The 24103-nt window shown below is 36.6% G+C and overlaps 1 protein-coding gene across 3 annotated transcripts in view; it reads left to right on the forward strand.

The window, feature by feature from the left end:
• LOC120417006 (probable serine/threonine-protein kinase kinX) overlaps window positions 1–23845 on the forward strand; it is a 110994-nt gene extending 87149 nt beyond the window's left edge. The window contains exons 4-7 of one of the 3 annotated variants that reach the window (XM_039578946.2): window positions 11850–13782; window positions 17617–18438; window positions 22856–23146; window positions 23211–23845. In XM_039578946.2, coding sequence (XP_039434880.1) covers window positions 11850–13782; window positions 17617–18438; window positions 22856–23146; window positions 23211–23252 — 3088 coding nt within the window. In that variant the 3' untranslated portion in view covers window positions 23253–23845. The remainder of the gene's footprint in view (window positions 1–11849; window positions 13783–17616; window positions 18439–22855; window positions 23147–23210) is intronic. The other 2 variants (XM_052709178.1, XM_052709179.1) reach the window with 2 other exon arrangements.
• Window positions 23846–24103: the final 258 nt, after the last annotated feature.

Here is a 24103-nt window from a genome sequence, read left to right on the forward strand (position 1 = left end):
TTAACAAAATTGAATTTGCAATCGAAATCTACTTTACATTTTTTTGATAAAATGTGAAGTTTTCATGTTAGACCTACTTTTAGGTATAAATTTTTGATTTGATTTAAAAAATAATTCTTGAGGCAAAAATTATTTTTGGAAAGCTGAGAAAATTTTATAAAAATTTTCTCATTGGAACATTGAAAAGTGAGCAATTCTTTGAGATTTCAATCATTCTATTTATTTTGCATTTTTTAATCCGGCTGAAACTTTTTTGGTTCCCTCGGTATGCCAAAAGAAGCCATTTTGCATCATTAGTTTGTCCATATAATTTCCATTCAAATTTGGCAGCTGTCCATACAAAAATGATTAAAAAAAAATAAATGATTAAATGAAAATTAAAAAATCTGTATCTTTTCAACGATTTTTTTTATCAATTTGGTGTCTTCGGCAAAGTTGTAGGTATGGATAAGGACTACACTGAAAAAAAGATACAAAGTAAAATTTTTTTTGGAGATTTCCAATTCCACTTTTTGTCACTAAAACTTTATTTGCAAAGAAACACTTTTTATTTTTTTATTTATTTTTTGTATGTTTTAGGGGACATCAAATGCCAACTTTACAGAAATTTCAAGAATGTGCAAAATATCTTCGACCGAGTTATGAATTTTTTAAGCAAAACTGATTTTTTTTCAAAAAAATCAAAAATTGGTCGCAAAAATTTTTTAACTTCATTTTTCGATGTAAAATAGAATTTGCAATCAAAAAGTACTTTACTGTAATTTTGATAAAGTGCACCGTTTTCAAGTTATAGCCATTTTTAGGTAATTTTTTGAGATTAGTCGTAGTTATTCATTTTTTTAAATTAGTGCCCATGTTTGCACACCTTCGAAAAAAATATTTTAAAAAACTGAGAAAATTCTCGGCATAGGTTTAAAAATAGAGAAATTGATGTTTTCTAAGTCTCACCCAAACAACCCACTATATTATTTATTAAGTTAAATCCAGTTTGTAAATATTTTTAAATGATAATAATCCTTAAAAATAAGCAAGGAGTGTCACAAAACATAAAAGCATGATTCTAGTTGCCAAAATTTCAAATTAAATTTATTACACTCTCAAAATGTTTCCAAGTTTATCTCACTTTCACCTTGATGGAGTCGCACGGTACTCGAACAAGAAACTAGCTGCGCGCACGTTTGTCAGAAATGAAAACTTCTTGGCCTTCACAGAAATCGATCGTCAATGACACAAGTCCGGCCGACTGCTCACATCACACCTTGGAGGACTCGGCCAGAACGTACAAAAACACGTGTGTGTGGCGTGTAGGTGAACGGGTGTTTAGTGCGTTCGCAAATGAGCAACAACAAAAAGTGAACTGCGCCGGCCGGACGACGACGACGACTGCTGCTAGCTAGAAGTAACAAGAGATGCGCCGCCAAGTCAAGATGACCTAGATTTGCGGCGTCGCGTCGACACCGACGACGCCATGTGAATTTACGCGAGTGTGTATGCGCGGATTGTTACTTTCAGCGATTCACACAGGCACGCATACGCGGGACGACCCTGAAGGCTCAAGGATTGTGATGATCGGTAATGCTAATGTGGATGGGGAGGATTACATGCGAGAGAGAGAGAGGGGGTACTGTTTTTTTCTGTACTGAAGTTGGGCTTGACTCTTCTTTGTCTCGTTTGTGAGCGCTTGTGTGACAATTGGTGTGATATACACAATAACAATGGAATTTGCAGTCCTTGAGGTGTGTGAAATTGAGTGATAGAACTCTTTTCAAAGAATTCGTGTATAGTTTATGAAACAATTTAGGGTCAAATATTCAAAACTATATTGGAACATATTTTAAAAAAAAAATTACCCGAAATTATAATCTTAAAATTTTAAAAACATGCAACTTCCAGCAAATTGTTAAAATTAATTAATATTAACTGAATCAAAGCACCCAGTCGGCCTGGGTTCGATCCCAGACGGTCCCGGTGGCATTTTTTAGACGAGATTTGTCTGATCACGCCTTCCGTCGGACGGGAAGTAAATGTTGGCCCCGGACTAACCTAAAAAGGTTAGGTCGTTAGCTCAGTCCAGGTGTAGGAGTCGTCTCCCTGGGTCCTGCCTCGGTGGAGTCGCTTGTAGGCAGTTGGACTAACAATCCAAAGGTCGTCAGTTCGAATCCCGGGGTGGATGGAAGCTCAGGTGTAAAAAGAGGTTTGCAATTGCCTCAACAATCAAGCCTTCGGACACTTAGTTTCGAGTAGGAGTCTCGTAATCGAGAACGCCAAAGCAATGCTGTAGAGCGAATAATTTGATTTGGTTTTTGAAGCAAAGCGATCAAAATTTTCCAAGACAAAGTTGTGTTTTCAAAATCAAGCAAATAGAAATATTTTTTAATTTTTTTCCCCTCCCTTCAAAATTTCACCAAAAAAAATCAGGGAGCCAAAAATACTAATTATTATTTTAAAATTCAAACATTCATTGAACAAACTTGTACAATCGATTTTAAACAAATTAGAAAACCATTTTACAACTTTATGGTCTATCAATAAAGCACGTGGACACTTTTTCGAAATTTGTGGAAGCTTCGGGTAATCGAATCATGAACAAAATCTTTACATCAAATTCGAATTTAGCGACCCCATTTGAGTGATTGATTGCTTGTTACATTACTAAATGGATTTGCTCAATATTTCTTCACCACCATGTTGACCAGCATCTTGGATTACAAATTCTCACTACTAGTATTATTGGGGTTTCGAAAAAAAAATGTTTTTTTCCTTATTCACATTACATCGTTAAATACAATTCATTCACAATGCACACTAGCTCAAAAATCTGCCCACAAAAAAAATCTAAGAGAGTTTCTTGTTAACAATATCTAGTTTTTGTGATAAAAAGTAAATTAAAAAAATACATAAAAAGAAGACACCAAATCTTTCAGAAAATACCTTTTCAAGATACAAAATTTCGAATATTTCCGTAGCACTTTGATGGGCTCCGTTAAATTTGATACTTCCCATGAAAAGCCATTAAATATTACATTTTTATGTACATCCAATATACTAAATTCGTCACATTTTCAGATATTTTTTCCGTTAAGTTTCGTATTTTTGCCTTCCTCACCTCACTGAGGCAAGGCTAAAAAATCACTCGTAAATTGAACTTCTTAAAAATACCTTCTAGATATACCTTCACGTATACATATCGACTCAGAATCAAATTCTGAGCAAATGTCTGTGGGGATGTGTGTAGACATGATTTTTTTTACACACGATTTTCTCAGAACTGGCTGAACCGATTTTGGCCGGGTCAGCCTTATTCGATTCGTTATTTATATGTTTAGTAGAGTATTTAAAAAGTTATTCTAAAAAAAAGATTTTTGTATCTACAAAAAAGGGTGATTTTTTGCATAACCTCCGGCCTTTTGAGGTTTTGTTTACGTGCGAGAGTCGCGCCTGATGCGAAACGCCCTGTTGCCACATTGCTTCAAATGAGAGTCTGCATGTTTTCTAGAAAAGTCTGTATCAGCTATATATTTTTTTCATAAACTTATTTTCATTATTCCTTTGTAAATGTTAGGAAAGCACCAACCACAATGGTGGATTAAGAAACGTTTTTTTTTTTAATTTAAATTTCCAATTGTAAACCTGATTTGCACAATATTTATGCAACGATTCTTTAATTATTTATCAGCAATCTTATGTTTCTGCAAATGTTCTGCAAATTATATTACCTATTAATTTATGAAAATGTTTTTATTTTCAGGTTTGTTCACTTTTTTAATTTAATTTTTTTTTCGAGGATTGCAACTTGACTTTAGAGGAAAATAAACATTGCACAGTGGTACAGATCGCAAAATTAAGTGGAAAATGGATTTTCCGAAAAATGGTGAAGTTTTGGAGCTTTGGTGTCTTCAGAAAAGTTGTTGCAAATGAAAAGGGGCAACTTTTGGTTAGGTTGAAAATTAGGGTGGTTCACGATTAGATTGATTTTGAAAATCTAACTTTTCAGGAATTTTTTTGGGATTTTTTTGTCTTCTAGAAAGTTGTTGGGCTTGCTAATCCAAGCAACTTTGTCGAAGACATCAACATTTTATCTCGTAATCTACGCCTTCTACGACCAAATTAATAGAAAGCATCTGAGCAAATCATCAAAAATCAGTTTTTTGAAGGTGGCAATTCAGGGTTAAGTTTTAAAGGAAACTGATATTCGGGGCACATTTAGAGCTCTAAAAACAAACATTTATATTTTTTGACAAGTCAATTTGAACCTAAGGGTCAAAAGTTACAGCCATTTTTAGGTTAAAAAGGTGTAAATTTAAAACTTAAATATCTCGAAAAGGCGCAAGCCAAATTTTAAGCGCCAGGTTGCATTAAATAGAAGATATCCACCACTACAAACGCTGAAAAAATCTCGGGGATATCTTCATTTGAAAAAGTCTAATTTTCAATGGAAAACCATATGGGATCACCCTAACGAAATTCGAAAATTGTCCAAATATATATTTTTCCATGTAATTTTGCCCGCTGAATCTGAATCTGCCATCAGTATTGAGCCAAATTGTCAACAATTCGATTTTTGGTTATATTTTGGGTTTCCATGTAAAATTATCATCTTAAACTCAAAATATGACCAAAAAAACCCTAATATTAGTTTCCAACAAAATTCAAGTTGCACGTATTTTTCATTGGCAGCATGTTAAAATTGGAAAAATTAAATATTTAGCCTGGAATTTAAACGAATTTCTCCCAAAAATCCATCTTAAAAAATATTTGGCACCAAAACCAATACCATCATCTAAAAATGGCAAATTTCCAAATTCCATATGAAAACTCAATTTTATCACTTACACCAATGTTTCAGCTGCTGCCAGCATTTTATATGTTTCCAAACCTTTTGCATTGTTTTATAAAATCAATTTACAAACAAAATCTATAGTGTTTATTGATTTGACTATGTGACGTAAGCGCCATGACAAAGAAATTTATTTTAAATTAACCGCCTTCAGTACAACAAGTTTTATTTTTTTCAAGATTTTGCAATTAAAAAGTTGATGATATAATTTTTGATAAAAATAAAAAAGAATCACTCACAAAATCGAAAATGGGACTGCAAAAATATGGAAAACGCAATTTATATAGGCAACAGATAATTATAGTAGGTTATATTGCAGATTGCAGCGATTTTTAGACAATCGTGCAAGTTGTGGAAAGCTCTATACAAAATTGCACACCTCAAACTACAGCAGAAAAAAAACTATCTAAGACACACACCCTAGTTTGAAACCGAGACACGCACCACTATAGGCGACCGGGGGTGAGAAGGGGTAGGATTTCAAGTGTGCAAATATTTGGTGTGCAGATATTATTTGCAAGTGTGGAGAATTTGGTGCAAAGTGTGCAATAGATTAAGCGAAACACTATTAGAAACAAACATAAACTAAACATGATAAATGCAATTAAAAATAATAAAAAAAAATAATTAAAAGAAGTAATGTTTATCGTAGAACAAAAGTTGTACAAAAAGATCTGCATGTAAATAAATAAGAAAATTAAAAAAAAATAGTATCTGAAAGAAATTACGGACTATTTATTGTTCAACAGACAAGATGTCCATGTCCTGTTCGTGGACCCCTTTTCAAATTTTAGAATAAAACGTAAAAAACTTATAAAATCAGTTCTGGCTCACTTCGTCATTAAACGTCAGGAAATACTGTGTAGAACACATGTTCTCATGCTCGCAACGTGCTTCACAACCAATTGGTAACCTTGTACCGTGTGTGCTGCACAACGCTCCACAAACCGTAACCTTCCGACACCTTTGTGGTCGTAAGTTACCGGCTTTTTTTGTCGCTGTGCCTACCTCAATCAAATAAACAAAAAAAAGTCAAGGAGTTCTCCCTAGGTATAGCTCACTCGCTCTCTCTCTCATTCATTTGATACTTGTTGCAAATTTTGAAGGACCGCCGAGTTCCGCGCGCACACACGTTCACGCAGTGACACTACAGCCGGCGTCTCAATGCAGACTGGCGGACGGTGGTGTAGTCTAAATTGAGTGTCCTTCGGCAAAATTATTAAACGAACCCAGACAGCCACTGCTTTACCTCGCAAAGAACGTGATAGATGGGTGCGGTAGGGTGGTCCTTAAGTTCGTCAAAGAGATTTTTTTTTTGCAAGTTACCTTGCAGTTGATTGAAGGAATCACTGGCTCAAGTATTGTTGATTTCCATACTCGAATAGTTAAGGGGAAGCCCTGCCCAATCCAAGGTGAAGAAGCCAACAGAAGCCACAAAGAGCTTCCCACAACACCGCACAACAAGTGGGTGTTGAGCGCCACCCCTGCCAGTAACCGCTGTAAGTCGTCGCCGTCGAAATATAGGTTAGTTCAACGGTAAGTGTCGGGAAACCTTGACACGCAGGGTGCCGGTCTGGCATTGGCTTTGGAGGCTTGTAACAACAACAACAACACCTGAGAATGACTGTTGTTGCTTTACCCAGTGTAGTGTGTTTGGATTACGTTGAACGGGTGGTTGGCGTCGCGACTGTCAGCTTATCGGCCGGTGGTGATCGGCCCAGAATGGCGAATTAAGGACGTAAACTTTGTACCGAAGAACTTGGTGACTTCTTGGTTGGAAAAGTACAGAGGTAGAACAAAGAGATCTTCAAAGTTCTAACCTACTTCGTATTGCTGATCTATACTTCACATCTTGATCTACTCACAAGGTTGCGTCGTTAGTCTGTACCCACAGATCTCTACCGAGGGAGACCTACCACTTGCTGTGCCCATGATCAGTTTGCAATTATTATTAGAACCAGAACACCGTGCAGATCTCCATGCCAGACCCATTAGTCTCAGGCTGTATGATCTTTTTAGAAACTGTGTCAGAAGGCTCTCCAACTCCGATCGGAACGTCCAAGGTTGCGCCAGGGTCTCTAGAAGTTATGAGGCACAAAGGTGGGCAGCGGCAGCCACAAAAGGTCAACCCGTTCGATCTCTTTCCCTCGGTCGCCTTGATGGCTTACAGTCAGAGTCACACTCTGTTGAGAGGGTTGGTTTTGTTGGCGTAGGCCAAGTGCAAATTGCCCAGGCCGTCACGCGGGTGCGCGCGTTAGAAGACGAACTCGACTCTCGTGCATGGAATTGGACTTTCAAGGATCTCTCTCTCTCGTACAGATGTACTGCCGAGAGGATGTTGAGTACGCAGCTCAAACATGGAATTTCGAACAAGTCGTGTTATCGGCGCTGGGACGGACGGACGCGGGCAGAGGTCGTCCTTGTGACCATTCTCGTCGGAGTCTGTATAGATCTAACGTTTCCAGTGCAGTGGAGGGCTGGAATTTTGCTTCGCCTTGAGGGGAGCTTGCTGTTCTATGAAGATCAAAGGCGGTTTTTGTGCAAAGATTACGAAACAGGAAGCATCGCACGTTGCTGATTTGACCGCAAAGTTGCACATCGGCAAGGTCGCGAGATGTAATGGAGATGCCGTGTACTGAAACTGTTTGGATTAATATTACCTCTGGGAATATGAATGGATCTTCTGTCAGATAAAAAAATGTGTAAATTTACATCATTTTATGGGTAATTTCACTTTGTACACATTAATTTAATTTAAATTACATTAAAAAGAGGTAATATTCAACCATAAAATTTGCAACCTTCCAAAATTAAACTGTTTTAACTGTGTAATAATTTGAACATCTATTTAAATGATTCAGTCATCCTACAATTTCAGAACAGGTCAAAGTTTGTTCAAAATTAAAAAAAAACATTAGATTTGGTAAAAAAAAGGTTTATTAAATAGGTTTTAAAAAGTTTAAAGATTCTAGCTATAACATTAGAAAAAGTTGTATGAAACTATGAAGGGGATTAATTGGTCTGAAAAATCAGGGGGCAAAACAAATATTTTTCAGTGAACTTCTAAATTTTATTGAAAATGCATTTTTCTGCATTGATAATAATATTTAGCATGTTTGGGTACGATTAGGAATATTTAACATTTTATGGCAAAAACAACTAAATTTCGTCAATAGTTCGATATTTTGGAAACTAATGATTGCAAAACGACTGGACAGTTGTATAATGCTCGTAATTTCATTTTTTTAATGTTTATTTTTTATTTCTTTCGACTTTGGTCAGAGTCGAGAGACATAAACTTCAAAAAATATTGGCAGCGGCCTAACAGGATTCCGAGATACGATACGAATCAAATCATCAAATTTGCGTACTCAAATTTCGAAAATTTACCTCATTACTTTTTTTAAGTTTTTTAATTTTTAAAGGATTCAATACACACAATAAATGACTGAATGAATCCTCTTTATTTAAAAAAAAAGTATTTCAATTAATAATTAATCGTAAAACATCTTAAAATAGTAAATTTTACTAAAACGTTATTTTTTTAAATCAAAATAAATAATTATGATAAATCCTCAGAAAAATATGGCAAACATGTTTTTATTGAAAATCAATTACATGAAATTATATTTATAGTTTTATATATTTACTGAAATGTCAGGTGTTTCAAATATTTTGAAATAGTTATTTAGAAAACATTCAGCAGTACAATACATATCAAAACGTATTGAGCATTTCTAGAGTTTTTTTTGATTAGGTCCTATAAACATATGAAAGACAATAGTTTATTGGTCCTTTTCAAAAAAAACTCTGGATTTTGATTCGAACGTAAAAAAATATGTTATTTTATCTTTCAAATGAAAAGTATTCTAAAATTTTTATTTTATATTTAAAGGAAATATTGAAAAAATATTGTCTGGGCTTGATTATAAATTCTATTGGCAAAAAAGTCACTTTTATAGAAACAATTACTTTTAGGTGGATACAACATAAAAAAGAAATGGAATTCTTGTGAGTTTGAATTTGATTATTTCTCTGTAAATTATGTAAAAAAAAATTACTATATTTTAGACGTATTCGAAAAATGTGTAAGTTTTAAGATGTAGTATTAGAATTGAAAATATTATATTTACAAAAATGCGCAATTCTAAATAAATGTGAAAAAACGGCTATCTTTTAGACTGTGATTCTTCACATCAATACCTAAAATTTTTTTGATGATAAATAATCGATTAGAACAAAACGTTATCAAGGTAAATTTCTAGTTTAAATATTTTTTAGCATTTCGTATGGATGATCTAATGAAGCTTAATTACTTTTTTGATCAAAAATAGAGTACCCACAAAATTTCAGCCAATTAAAAAAACAGAATCCATGGAAATTGGAGATTTCTACACAGTAAAAAAAAATCATGGTAATATTACATCTAGGAAGGGGTACATCATTTATGTCAGAAAAAATGTGTAATTTTACCTATGAAAATTTTACCGCTCTTCTTTTGTAATATAAATTATTCAGTCTAAATTGAGGCAAAATTACATAATAAAAGAGGTAATATTCAATCTTCCAAAATTACACCTTCCAATTTTTTCACTGTGTTCTTCTTAAATTTTTACGAGCTTTTTGTTCAAAGAAAGAAGCACAAAAATTAAAGAGTCTTTGCATAAATGTTATAAACCATGTAATTTTGTCTTTCCCCATGTTTTACAATTTTAGGTTTAATTATTTAAAATAAAAAAGAAAATTTTCAAAACGATATAACGGAATTGCCTGCTTTCCTAATAATTTGATAAAAAAACGAAGTTTTATTGATTTCGAGTATGGAAAAATTTAATGTCGTTGAGAGGAACAAAAAACCGAGCTTTATGGAGCTTTAGGGTTCTGGATTGAAAACCGCTCAAAACGGCTACGTTTACAATTAGTGCTTGTTATCCTGAGTAATGCAAATATTAACACTGGAACGCCCAACGCATGTCCAACTTACACGGACGCCCAAGCCTCCCAAAAAAGTTGGAACGGCAACTTCAACTCAATGGTTCTCGGGCACAACTCAACCAATCAAGATAATTCTTCTTTCCAGTGATTTGTTAGGATGTCTAGATGATTCTAGAACTTTGCAGAACTTAATTTGATCAAATCTGTAATTTTTGCGACCAAAAACATCGTTCCAACTTTTTTGAAAAGACTGCCTCCGCGGAATTTTTGGCGAATTTTTTTTTTACACGGGGAAAAAAAAGTTGGAACGATGTTTTTGATCGCAAAAATTACAGATTTGATCAAATTAAGTTCTGCAAAGTTCTAGAATCATCTAGACATCCTAACAAATCACTGGAAAGAAGAATTATCTTGATTGGTTGAGTTGTGCCCGAGAACCATTGAGTTGAAGTTGCCGTTCCAACTTTTTTGGAGCCTTGGGCGTTGGAATGTTAAACGAAATACTATAAAGCTTTTCAATGGTTCTTTCGTTTGATCAAATTTAAAGCATTAAATTTAATTTGTTCAAGAAAAACAGTAAAATATCACATTAATATTATCTGGGAATGTAGACAGATTTTTTATTACAATAAATGTGTGATATTACCTCGAAATGTACATCTACTTATGTGTAATTTTACGTAGTCCACACAATTTAAGAGAAAGTTACATCGAAATAGAGGCAATATTTAACAATTAAAGTCTCAACCTTCCACATTTTTTGTTTATTGTGTTGTATAAAAATCATGCGGAAATACGTACATATTTCATGTCAGAAAAATATGTTATTTGGCCACACAAAATGTGTAATAAAATGTGCCGTTTTTTATTTGCACTCAGTTAAAAAATATTAATTTTGAAAAAATCAAATTTGTATGGTTTATTATTACGGTCCATACTCGATTATCCGAAGGCCTCGGAAAAATTTCACTTCGGATAATCGAATCAAGAAATTATTTTTTTTTTTGTTGTCTAATTTTTGATTGTAGAGCTTAAGTATGACCCCTAAACTACGGTAAAATGATTTAGAACTTTTAAATCCAAGATGGCGGCCAAAATAGCGGTGATGTAATATTAAAAAAATGCATTTTATTGTTAAATAGGCAACCAACAACTCAAATTCGACTAAAATAGGGTCGAAAAACTCGTTTTTTTGTTAAAAACAAGAAAATGAAAAAATATGATTTTTTTTTTTCTTGGTTTGATTATTCGAAGTCCCTTACAAACCTTCGGATAATCGAAACTTCGGAAAATCGAGTATCTCTTTTTAATTTTAAACTAAATTCATCCGTAAAAAAGTACACAATTTTCTGATGTAATATTTCACATTTTTCTGAAACCAAATCTTTCAGCATTCCCAGATGTGATTTAACCAATTTTTACAGTGTAACAAAACTTTTTCAACCTTAATTAAAGTAATTTTACATCCTTAAAGAAGTAGTATTAAATCATACAATTTTTCACATTTCATGTTAAAATTTCATTTCATTACTTTAATTGTGTAGGATGATTTCCTTAAAATGATTAAGGTGTAAGTGTATACTAATTAGTTTTTTTATTCAATAAATCAAGAAATAAAAAATATCTGTTGCAGATCAATTTAATTACAAAGCTTTTCAATTACCTTGGCAAAACATCATATTACCCCAAACCCTTCCTACTCACAATGGTACTAATTCAATGCCACTGTTGGGCTCTTCTGGCCACTTGTATTAGAGGCAAAAGAGTTCAATGCCAACGCAGCTTCGAGTGTGCATGAAGAACAAAACAACAGAGAGATGCATACTCTGGCAGTCGCTCTCAAATCTGCTTATTAAATAATTATCGCAAACACGACTGTTCGCCACTGACCCACTGGCGGCACATGCCGACCCACCAACTCTGAAGATCACGGCCAAAGGAAGTGATTTTTTTTCGGAGGGGCTCGCACGGTTGGAATTCGGAAGGCTGCGCCAATTTACTGCTTGATCAAGGTTCACTCTCTTCATCAATTCTCAAGATTAATTTCGACTCTTTCTCTCTCCCTCTCTCTTTCCAGCCTAAACAAGCGCAGCATGCACGTTATGGAAGAGGGCAGCGACGCGACGCTCGTCTGCTCCTCCGCCGATGCCACCGCCGCCAAAGTAGTCAGTCTCAAGTCGAGCAGCGTCGCGACGCCGAACGCCACCACCAGTAGCAAGTCACCTGCGCCGGAAGAGGCACGTCTCAGCGGCAAGCCGGAATCACCTAGGGAAGCCGCTCTGGTTGATAGCAAGAAGGGGAGCAGCAGCGATGAGAACAAGGAGAACATGACGGTCAAGGATATTGAAGTGGCGACCGCAAAGGTGGTTGAGGAGAAGGTCAAGCCGGCTAAGGATGACGAGAAGAAGCGGGAGGGAAGTGGTGAGGACGTCATGTCCGGCATGGAGATTGAGGAGGACCAGCAGGACTGCACGTACCGGAATGGGTCCAAGACGGAAGATTTCAACGACGAGCTCACATTCCAGATGGATGGTGGAAGTGGCGCTGGGAGTCAGCAGTCTTCGAATGGTGATGACGACACGGAGGAAGGGGACGACGATGAGGAGCAGGAGGAGCAGGGTGCGGTGGATTTGTCCTCGTCGACGGAGACCGTGAACAAGCCGGAAGAGCCGGCGGAGAGTTCGTCGGAGAAGAGTGTGACGAAGACAACGCAGAAGCCGGAAGTTCCGGTGGAGGAGCCAGATCTCAGCAGCGTGGAAAAGACGGTCAAGGTTGAGCCGATGGAGCAGCCGGAGGAGCGGCGGGAAGAAGCGCCAACGGTGGATTTGAGCAGCAAGACTAGTCGTAAGGAGAAGCCGGTTTCGCGGAAGCGACGTCGCTCCGTCGAGGAGTACGAAGACGAAGAGGACGCCGAGCCGGTGATGCCTTCGAAGAAGTTGAAACGCGAGCTGGAGTGCAACTTCCGGGCGCACGACCTCCTGCTCAAGGAGTACATCGAGAACACGTCCAACGACTCGATGGAGGACGTCCACAAGAACACCGAGCTGCTACAGGTCGAAATTCAGACCCTAAACGATATGATACGTGCCAAAGAGAACGAGTGGAACAACATGATCCACCTGAAGAAGGTCAAGGAGGAGATCCTGATGAGGTTGACGCGGAAAAAGAACGTCCTCAACATCGTCCACACCAAGCTGGGCGAGGAACCTCCCGCGGACTACAGCCTGTCGAACGTCCGATCGGCCTCGGTCGGCCCAAGACCTCCAACGCCCCCGCCCGAAGTCGACATCCGACCGGCGTCCGTCACACCCCTTCACAGCTCCCGCCAAAGCGCCAACACCTCGACCGCCAACGACAGCCGGCGTTCCGCGCCCAGCACCAACAGCAGCAGCCTCTTTGCCCAGTTCAACCACATCAACAGTTCCGTAACCATGGTGCCATTATCGACCTCCCCCTCCCTCATCACTTCCACCAACACGATCCTCCAATCTCGCGCCAACATGAAGCCCGCCGAGCTCGCCAAGGAAAAACCAAACGCCGCCCAAATCCAGCGGCAAATCCTGCCCAAACCCATCCTCTCCAACCACCAGCAAATCCTAAACAACCTGGCCATGTCGGCCGGACTCACGGCCGCCAACGTGACCAGCTCCACGATCTCAAACACCACATCGTCGGCGTCGTCGTCCAACACGATGGCCGCGGCAGCCATCGCCGCCAACAACATCCTAGCCGGGCTCGGCCTCTCCGCCCAAGCGGCGGCCCTTCTGAACGGCCACCACAATCCGGGCGGCCACCAGAATCAGCACAACATCAACAACCAGCTGCAGGTGGGCCGGCAGGGCGTCATCAAGGACGTCAAGAGTATTATCGCCGACTACCGGCAGAAGCATCCGGAGCAGGTGCCGCGGCGTGGCCGCCGGCTGAAGAACATACCGTCGTACGACGGGAAGGGAGGTTCGAGTGCGGACGCTCGGATGAGGGAGCTGAGCTTCCTGCTGGCGGCAGCGGAGGTGAGTTTTTAGAGAATTTTATGGAAAAACGAATGCGGGAGGGGCCCATTTTGGCAAATCGATTGAAATTATATGTGTTCATGTTATCCATGCTTCGCTATTTTTTATGTTGACGCTAACCTGAGAAATTTGACTAGACGTTGCGTAGGGTCATTCCATTACAGTTTGAAAACCAAAATCCGAAAGAAACGTTCTTTCGAATTTCGTGAAACTTGAGGAGGAACTACCGTTTAACCTGGACTTCGGTTTAACCGTAAAAAAAAATTTTATAACAATTATGTTAAAAAGATACATTTAAATTAAAGTTAAAACAAATAATTTTAAATAGAATGCCAGAAAAAATAAGCATAAGCATAAGCATAGGTGTAAATAGAATGCCAGAAAAAATAAAAGCAGAAATTATAGTTGCCCAAAAAAAAATACTCAAAAAAAATCTAAATGCTGAAAAGTTTTTATTTATTTTCTGGAAACTTCTTACCTGAAATTCTTAGATTTTTCGCGGCGCATCTTTTCGAGGATTTGATGATACGAGCTGATATTTTAAAGGAAATGAAATTTTCCAAGGATTTTTTTAATTGTTTGGAAAATCGTAGAAAATCGATAGAAAAATAATTGTCAAATTTCTCATTAAGAAAGGTTACATGTAAATCGGTAAAAATGTCACTCTTTTGAACTTTTTTAATTTTTTTTCAGTACATTAAAGTATATATCTTCAACTATTTACAAAATAAATTTGAAGATATTTGGATGCATCATTGTCGAGCTACAGTACTTGTTCGGTAACTGGGCTGAGAACGTAGCCCAGTTAGCGAGCAGCATTCGATAAAAATGGTGAGGGGACCACCGATGCATATCATTTTCTCTGCAAAATGTAAAAATGAAGGTTGCATAAATTTGTTTCCAAAGTTTATTTCCTTTAAGTTTGACTTGAAATTTCATAAAAACTTTAAATACGATTTTTAATTTGTTGAATTTGCTTTTTGCATCCACGGGCCCCTCGATCACTAAAGTTTGTTTTGGGTTTATGACGTTTTTTTAAGTGGGCACCCAGTTAAAAAGCAGCCCAGATAAACATAGCCCAGTTACCGAACAAGTACTGTATATCTATTTGAAGTTAACTGTTTCAAAAACGGGTGCCACGATATCTCAAAAATGATTTGACCAAATCGGCTAAATATTTTGGAAAAGATTTGCTAACGTCCCGTGTGCATGGAAAGGCTGATTTTCAAAAAGTTTTTTTTAGGATAAAATTATTTTTTTATGTTTTTCATATAAAAAATTATCAGTTTTTAATTTCAGAATTTTTTTAAAAAACATTTTTTTTAAATCATCTTTTAAAATAATTTTAATAATTTTCTTAAATATGAAATTTTTAAATTTTCTTCATAACATATATGTAGAACCCCTTAATCAACCCAGAAATACTCAAAATAACCCTTTCGCCTAATTGGCCAGAAACAAAGAGTTTACTAAATAAAATTCTTCAATTTTCTTGTTTTTTTTTTTTTTTGTAAGTTTCCAGAAAACAAAAAGCTTTCTTTTGCGCAACCTGTTTTTTATTGGCTTTATTTACGCAATCAATTTAGGAAACCATTTAAAGTTTTATTCTGTTTTTTTTAATGTTTATTGGCAAATCAATGAAATTTTGTTGAAGAAATCAAAAATTTTCTCGCAATCTACGGCTTCTTTGACGTTTTATATCAAAAAATATATCCTTTATCCCTTTAAAAAAAAGTAAAAAAATAACGTTTTTACGTAATTTCACAAAGGTTCAACATATTTTTATACGAGCCCAAACAGGCTAAATATGATTATCAATGCATAAAAAGGCATTTTAGATTGTTTTCGGTTGATTAGAATTCTATTTTCCTTGAAGTTTTCAAGGTTCTTGTAAAAAAAATGTACATAGTAAAAAAAAAATCGCGCCAGTATAACATTTGAGATTCTTGACAGATATTATTGTATTACCAAAAAACTGGTGAAATTAAAAACGTTTATTTGTAATTTTAGTAAGTTTACGTATTCCTTATACATTGCAGAAAAATTACATTGGAGAGGGGCAAATTTACCCATTAAAATTCAATTTAATTTTTACTAGCAACGTTATTTAAGGACGTGTTAAGGAGATATTAGACTATGGCTAACAAACAAACAAACAAACTCACCATTTGTTGTGTTTGACAGTTTGCGGCAAACTCGCTAACAAGCCAAATTGTATGCAAGCTGATGTTTCTGCAAACAAATGTTGGCGACCAAACAACGCAGACAAACTGCTGGCAAACTGTCAAAATGTGCCAGTTTGTTTGTTTGTTTGCCGTAGTGTAATACCTCCTTTAGACTATCACAAACAAACAAATAATCTTTTTGACAGTGTGGCAGTTTGCCTGCATTTATTTGCAGAAACGTCATCCTGCTTACATTTTGCTTTGTTTACTAGTTTGACAAACTGTCAAACACGAAAAAATGCGATTTTGTTGTTTGTTTGTTTATCTTAAGGACCGCAGTTTGCCAAACTCGCAAACTTGTTTGCGGCAAACTAGCAAACAAGGCAAAATGTATGCAGGCTGACATTTGTACAAACAAATCCAGGCAAACAAACAAAGCTGGCAAACTGTCAAAAAGTGCGAGTTTGTTTGCCGTAGTGTAATAGTTATTTTAGTCTTATACGTCATTTCGATACCTACTTAAAATTTGAAATTTAAAATAAAAAGAGTCCAAAATATTTTTTTCTTAAACGATGATAAATTTTGCTTCAGAGCTCTAACAGTGGTCCAGATCACAAAATAAAGTTGAAAATGGATTTTCAAGAAAAAAAAAATAGTGAAGTTTTGGAAATTCCAATGTTCATATCTTCAAAAGAGTTGTTACAAATGTAAAGGGACTGATTTTGGCTCGGTTGAACATGAGGGTGGTTTACGATTAGAGTTTTATACAGAATCTAACTTTCCGAGAATATTTTTGGGATTTTTTTCTCCCCTAAATTTTACCTCGCAATTTATGCCAACTTATACGACTACCTATGTTTTACAGAAGGTATTGTAAGCAATTTCACTTTAAAAAATAAACATTTTATTTTTTGAAAAAAATAATTAGGATCAATCCGTTACAGCAATTTGAATGTAAAAAGATGCAATTTTGAAACTCAAATATCTAAAAAAATCGCAGGCTGAATTTGTAGCGCCAGTTTGCATTCAAAAGGAGAGATCAAGCACTTGAAATGATGAAAACATCTTAGGAGTTCTCATTAAACTCGATATTTAAAAAAAACCTTATTTTCAAGTTTAAAGTGTTTTAGGCCACCCTTATGAAATTCGAAAATTGTCCAACTATATGTTTTCCCTTTATATAGCTTTATAAAGACAAAATACAGCTGATTAAAACTGGTAATAAAGAATGACAAATCACTGTTCATAACAACTATCTTCTTGAGAAAAACTTCACAAAAATCGGAACACTGTGAAAAAAAACGAATACACGTTACATATGGAATGACCCTGTGATTAATCATTTGAGAAATCTGACAAAACACCCTAAACACGATCTGCAAAGTATATCCAAAAATAACCCCAAATTTAATAAGACTATGAACCCCCAATCGGCGCTGACGAAGACTGAAAAATTGGTAGTAAAAAAATCACGTTGAGACGTTTAGGCCGCTTATGTTTTGCTAGCTTTACGCATTATTCTTCTGTTCAACCATTTCCATTCCATCAGAGACCCCCGTTTTCACCACTTCCCTGGCACCATCCATCCATCCATCATCATCCTTCAAACCTTCAAAACACCGCAAACAAAAATCTCTTTTCTCACCAAATGTCCCCCTCTTTCGTCCAGAACACCTCCCGTCCCTCCAGCAACGACTCGTCCCAGAGCAATTCCAACGCCCCACCACCAACCACCCTCCCGGGGGCGGTCTCCTTCAAGGACGTCCTGGTCCAGTTTGCCAAAATGAGCCAATCCGACCGCTCGCTGCTGTCCAGCCTGAGCAGTCTGAGCAATGCCGTAACAGCAGCAGCAGCAGTAGCCTCTGCCGGCGGAACTTCCGTGGCCACTACTACCAATTGTTCGTCTTCTTCCCAACAGCGATCGTCCGGTGGCGGCGAGTCGGCCGTGCCCAGTATGGGCAAGGGCGGTGCCTACCCGGAAGTCACGCTCCACCCGGTGATGAACTCGGCCAGTTCCAACTCTACCGCGCTACCCGAGTTGAACCTCAGCAACGGTGGTACTTCCGCGAATCAATCCCAAGCCGCCAACTCGACCAGCAACTCGTTGCTCCACGGCATCCTTACCAAGTCCGCGTCCCGGCCGAATCCGGCCACGACCGCCACCTCCGGCCCAGGCTTCACTTCGTTTTCCCCAACGCTGGCCCGACTCCTGACGGCGCCCGAGCGGATGAACTCGGCGGCGGCGGCCCAGCAACAAGCTGCCACCGTCACGTCCGGGGCGTTGGCCAATCTGCAGGCCAGCACCGGGCTCAATTTGTCCAAGTCGAACAGTGAAATCACCATCACCCCGGTCGGGGGTGGCAATGGGGGCTCGAATGGCGGTAGCACCAGCATTCAGGCGTCGCTGCTGCAGGCCGCCGCCGCCCATCAGCAGCTGCAGGAGCAGCAAAAGCAGCTGCAGCGGCTGCGTGAGCAGCACTTTATGAGCATGGTAAGGGGTGGGCAATTTTATGAGACTTCGAACATGTTTTTATGATTTGTCTAGTGAAAATAAAGTTTTAGCAGCAACTTCTTGTTGTCCCCTGATTTATGATCATTTTGAAGAAGGGGGAGGAAGGAAGACTAAATGTTCAAAAAGTGTATTTACTGCAATTTTTTTCGGGATTTGTTTCTTCATTTTTTTTTTCTTGTTTCCCCCAAACCGGAGTAACATTGACAGAATTTCAGTTTAGGTTTTTTCCCAAAAATATTCAACTGGTATTTTGTTCCTGATCTGAGCCCAAGTCCCAAATATAGGCTACTACGGAGCATGGAAGGAACGCAAAACTCCATATAAAGAACACTGAAGAAACGGTTAACGAAAGGGTCACGAAATTGTTTTTCTTAAGGTGAAACGGGACGCAAAATCTTAGAAAACTTCTATTCCACTGAAATCAATTTAAGAATTCAACAGATTGCTCACTATATTTATATTTACCCTAAAGAAAAAAATCAAACGAAAAATCATTAGGGCTGTGTAAGGCATCATTCCTGGTCGGCCATTTGGTGGCCATGTTTGTTTTTGAAAAACATTCAAATCTTGATTCAGAAAGCATCATTAAAAAAAAGGGTTTTCTTTACGTTGTTTTGAGAAGCATTTTTCATACAGGGGTAATTCTCTACCAACTCACACGAAATCGGGAAAAGTTGCCCCGACCCCTCTTCGATTTGCGTGAAACTTAGGTCCAATGGGCTGATAAAATAATTTTGCGTGAAACTTTGTCCTAAGGGGTAACTTTTGTTCCTGATCACGAATCCTGATCACGTTTTTGATATCTCGTGACGGAGGGGCGGTACGACCCCTTTCATTTTTGAACATGCGAAAAAAGAGGGGTTTTTCAATAATTGGCAGCCTGAAATGGTGATGAGACAGAAATTTTTAGTCAAAGAGACTTTTATGTAAAATCGGACGCCCGATTTAATGGCGTACTCAAAGTTTCTAAAAAACGTATTTTTCATCGAAAAAACACTAAAAAAGTTTTAAAAACTCTGCCATTTTCCGTTACTCGACTGTAAAAAATTTTGGAACATGTCATTTTATGGGAAATTTAATGTACTTTTCGAATCTACATTGACTCAGAAGGGTCATTTTTTCATTTAGAACAAAATTTTTCATTTTAAAATTTCGTGTTTTTTCTAACTTTGCAGAGTTATTTTTCAGATTGTAACAATGTTCTCCAAAGTTGTAGAGCAGACAATTACAAAAATGTTGATGTATAAATATAATGGGTTTGCTTAAAAATATCACGAGTTATCGCGATTTTACGAAAAAAAAGTTTTGAAAAAGTTACTTTTCGCGGGTGACCATGAACTGTCATGATCAACGATGACCAACTTTTTCAAAACTTTATATTTATGTATCAATTTTTTTGTAATTGTCTGCTCTACAACTTTGGAGAACATTGTTACACTCTGAAAAATAACTCTGCAAAGTTAGAAAAAAACACGAAATTTTAAAATGAAAAAAAATGTCTTCGTGATCATGGACAAAAGTTACCCCTTAGGACAAAGTTTTACGCAAATCGAAGAGGGGTCGGGGCAACTGCTGTGTGAGATGGCGGAGAATTACCCATAATGATTAATTTTTCATTTCAATTTACTATTTCTGGGCCCTAAATCCAGATCCACCATTGACAGTCACTTGTTGCATAAACAACTATTTCAATTTTAGTGAATCTTCGATGTACAGCACCGCAATCAAAATGTCGCAAAAAAAAATGTTTTCGTCAAAACTTTGATTTTTTTCAAAGCTTAGATTTTTCAAAACTAGCGATTTGCAACTCTGGCTTGTAATCTAATTTTTTTATGCACAAAAACTTTGAAAAATATTTGCAATGGCCCAATTAAAAATTTCAGCAATTAAAACAATTTAAATGCTTGAAAAATTTTAAAAGCAAACAAAAATATTTCAATACAACACACTGCCTCTATTTGCATAAATGTCCCATATGAACTTTCATCACTTTTGTGTTATTAATACTGTAACAGTTTAGTTCAAAATCGTGGGCTCTTTCATAAAAAAATATCTAGTTCTTTGTTCAAGAAATCTGGAGGAAATCCAGAGTTGTTTTTGCAAATGGGACATTAATGTGAACATGGACAAAACTTTAAAACTTAAAAATTCAATTATCGGAAGGTAGAGATGTCGGATAATTATTTTTATTTTTGAAGTAAAATTTATGTTCAGCTCCTTTATTTTTTTTTCAATTCTAAATTTTTTTAATGTTACTCACTCATTTTTGATTTTCGATTCATTTCGGCAGATTTGTGCCAAAAACAGAACAACTTTTTTTTAACAGAAAAATGCCCATCTTCGTCAAATTATAGTCAAAAAGCGCCAAAATGGCTAATAATTTGCAGAAATTCGACAAATATTTCTGCCGAGCGATACGTTGTACTGATTTCGGAAGACCTCTGCCGAACTTCTTAGTGTGTAAGAACTAGGAATTTGTAAACTCCTGTTTTTGAAATTTTTGTAATGTTTTTTTCAATTTTTAATTACAGAATTAAAGAATCTAGGCCGATGAAAATTTTGTTTTAAATATTTTTTCCCAAAAAAAATTCTAATAAATTCCCTTGGAAAAGTTATTGCTGAAAACTCAAGTTTGCATTGACAAAAAAAATAATCTATTGTATACGGTCATCCCACATATTCGGAACTCCCACAAATTCGTTACTCAGCTTGAGTTTCATTGGTTTCATAAAATGCAAAAAAAAAGAAGGGTGAAACATTCCAATCGGTTAAATCCTGGGTGTGGAATGGTTCCCAAAGCGGCCTCAATTTAGAAACTGTCAAAGTGCAACCAATTTACTATTCGCAAAAAGCTAGCAAAAGATTAGTATAGTATTGTAATCGACCACTTTTTAATTTCTTTTTTTTTACTGAATTAAAAGTCGGTGAATTGAGTTCGTGAAGAACTCGAAGTCAACAAATGTTAAGAAAGGGTTTGAAATCAAGATTAATATAATCATCAATAAACATTAATGAAAATTGCTTTTCGAGCCGTTTAGGTCGCAAGATTGCAGAAGCTGGAGCTGGGCGATTTAAAAAAAAAGACAGCTGAAATGGAACAACTGAAATATAAAAAAATGATTCAGTGCACTCATCAAAATTTCTGGAGTTTTTTTGAAAAGGTCCAATAAACCAAATTTGAAGTTTTTGCTTTTTAGGTGTTTTTGAAACAGTCTTGAGGTAGGGGTATTAAAAAACACCTAAAAAGCAAAAACTGAAAATTTGGTTTATTGGACCTTTAAAAAAAACTCCAGATTTGTTCATGGATCCGTTGTCACTCGGGAAGCTATTTTGATTCTTAAAATGAAAATGAAATAGGACTCTTTTGATCGTCCAACATTTGGTATACGAATAAAAACTCGCATAACACTTAATTTTACAACGAAAAGTTTAAAATCAACATAACCAAAAGTTTCATAACAAATCACTTCAGCAGCAAAAAAACTATGTCACGCTTGAGCTTGAACACAGCCTTCTACTTTGTTTATGTTTACAACTGTAGTGCAGCAAGAGTAGTAGGGAGCATTCGAAAATCACGTTACACATTATAACTTTTCAGCACCCAGGTTAAATCTTAAGAAAGTTGTTGTCATTTTTGTTAAAAAAAAGAACAATTTAAAAACTTGAACAAAAATGTACCCTTTAAAAACAAAAATTCAAAAATAAATAGGCTGCTTTTGTTTAAGTGATATCAACAAGGTTATCAAGTATTCTTGGAAGCGAATCTGATTTACAAAAAAAATGATGCCTCTGTGCTCTCTTGTACTATGCTTGCTGGTTTTCCTATCTAGTTAACATAAGAGAGCACAGAGGCATCGAAATGGTAATGTTAATCGGAGATTTTTGGACTTAAAGAAATATAATTCAGGATTTTTTAAATTTTACAATTATATTTTTTTTAAATTTACAAATTTTATAGGTTTGTTTCTTAATAAATAATTTTTTTTCTTAAATAAACTTTTAAATTATTTTATTTTTTTGATCGCACCGTCATTTTTTTTGAGAGGGGTTACGAAAAGAATGCGCACCATTTTTCGACCGCATTTCTTCAGAGCTCCGTACTTAGTTTTTTTTTTTGAACTGCAGGCATCTTGGGATCGTGAACAGAAAACGCAAATTAATACTTTTCGACGCTGTTTTGGTTTTGAGTTGACCAAACACACGGAATTTGCCAAAACAACACAATAAATGAAATGTACATGAATAGTATTTTATTTTAACTTTGCTTTAAGAAAGGATAAGAGAGTTTGATACATTTCAAAACCTGAAATTGATTTAGAAATAGTTAGGATAAATTGTCTGTTGCTATAAATATTTAAAATATTTCCATTCCTTTCACCCCCATTTTCAATTCCAGGACGACGAAGCGGAGGACAGCGTGGACCGGCTGGTGATTGACGAGGGCGATGACCACCACGGCCACCACGACGGCCACGTGAACAATTCCGGTGGCGGCGGCGGCGGCCATCACCAGCGCAATCACCGCGGCGAACCGAGCGTGGTCATCACGGCCCGTGGCAGCGGTGGCGGAAACGGTCCCGAGTTCCACGAGAATGACGTGCCCGAGTGCCAGGGCTGCAAAAAGCGCGAGGCCCAGTTTGTGTGCGCCGGATGTGGCAACCAGTGGTACTGCAGCCGCGAGTGTCAGGTGGGTTGATTCTTTTTGGTGTTGTGAATTTTAATGTATTTTGACGATTTTCTTATTTTTTCAGGTCAACGCCTGGGACGACCACTCGGAAGTGTGCACCGGTTAAGCTAAACTAATCCCCAGGTATTATCGTTTTATTCAAAAACTGACTAATTAAACAAACACAAGCGCACTTGAGAGACATTCAGCTTTCAGTATGAAACGTTTTCTACAATTCAACAAACTACCAGTTATAAAATGAATATAACCTTTTTAAACAAGTTTAAATAAACATTATTAAAGAAAAAATAGACACAGCAAAACTATCTCTAAAAGACTACGAAGAAAGGTAGCAAAACAATCTTAATTTAAAAAAAGCAAAAACTTATCTAGCAGCAAGAAATCATCAAAATTAGCATTAAAAAAGTTAGTTTGCATTTCTTAGTGTTTTCTTTGCTCTAAAGTTAAAAAATAAAACGAATTTCACAATCAATTCACACAACAGCAGAGTAAGAACAAGTCCTTGGTTAAACAAGTGCAACATTTTTATCGTAGCTTTCTTATAAAAAGAATTTAAGTAAATTTTCATTTGATTTGAACATAAATTTCATAAAACAACAAACACCTAGCCGTTATTACCCTAATTATTATCGTAAATTATATAAAAAAAGAAACATCCTAACCAACAACTAAACGCAAGCATATTTACCACTATCAAGATATTTAGAAGTTTAAGGAATGGAAAACCAAAATGGTTGCAAAAAAAGAAACTGAAAGTATCGATTCAAGCCAGACTTACCAGAAGAAAAAGAAAAAAAAGTTTACCGCGCAACGCTGCGGTAAGGAATCGATGATGATGTGTGTAACAGCTAGTTTTGTAGGATTTTGTAGCGAGTAGCGTTTAAAGTAACAGTTTAGAACAGCAGCAATTGGTAGAGAACTAGGGTTAGAAGAGCGGGAATGCGAGTGAGCAATGAT

The sequence above is a fragment of the Culex pipiens genome, chromosome 2 (genome assembly GCF_016801865.2).
Source record: "Culex pipiens pallens isolate TS chromosome 2, TS_CPP_V2, whole genome shotgun sequence".
Classification (NCBI taxonomy): Eukaryota; Metazoa; Arthropoda; class Insecta; order Diptera; family Culicidae; genus Culex; species Culex pipiens.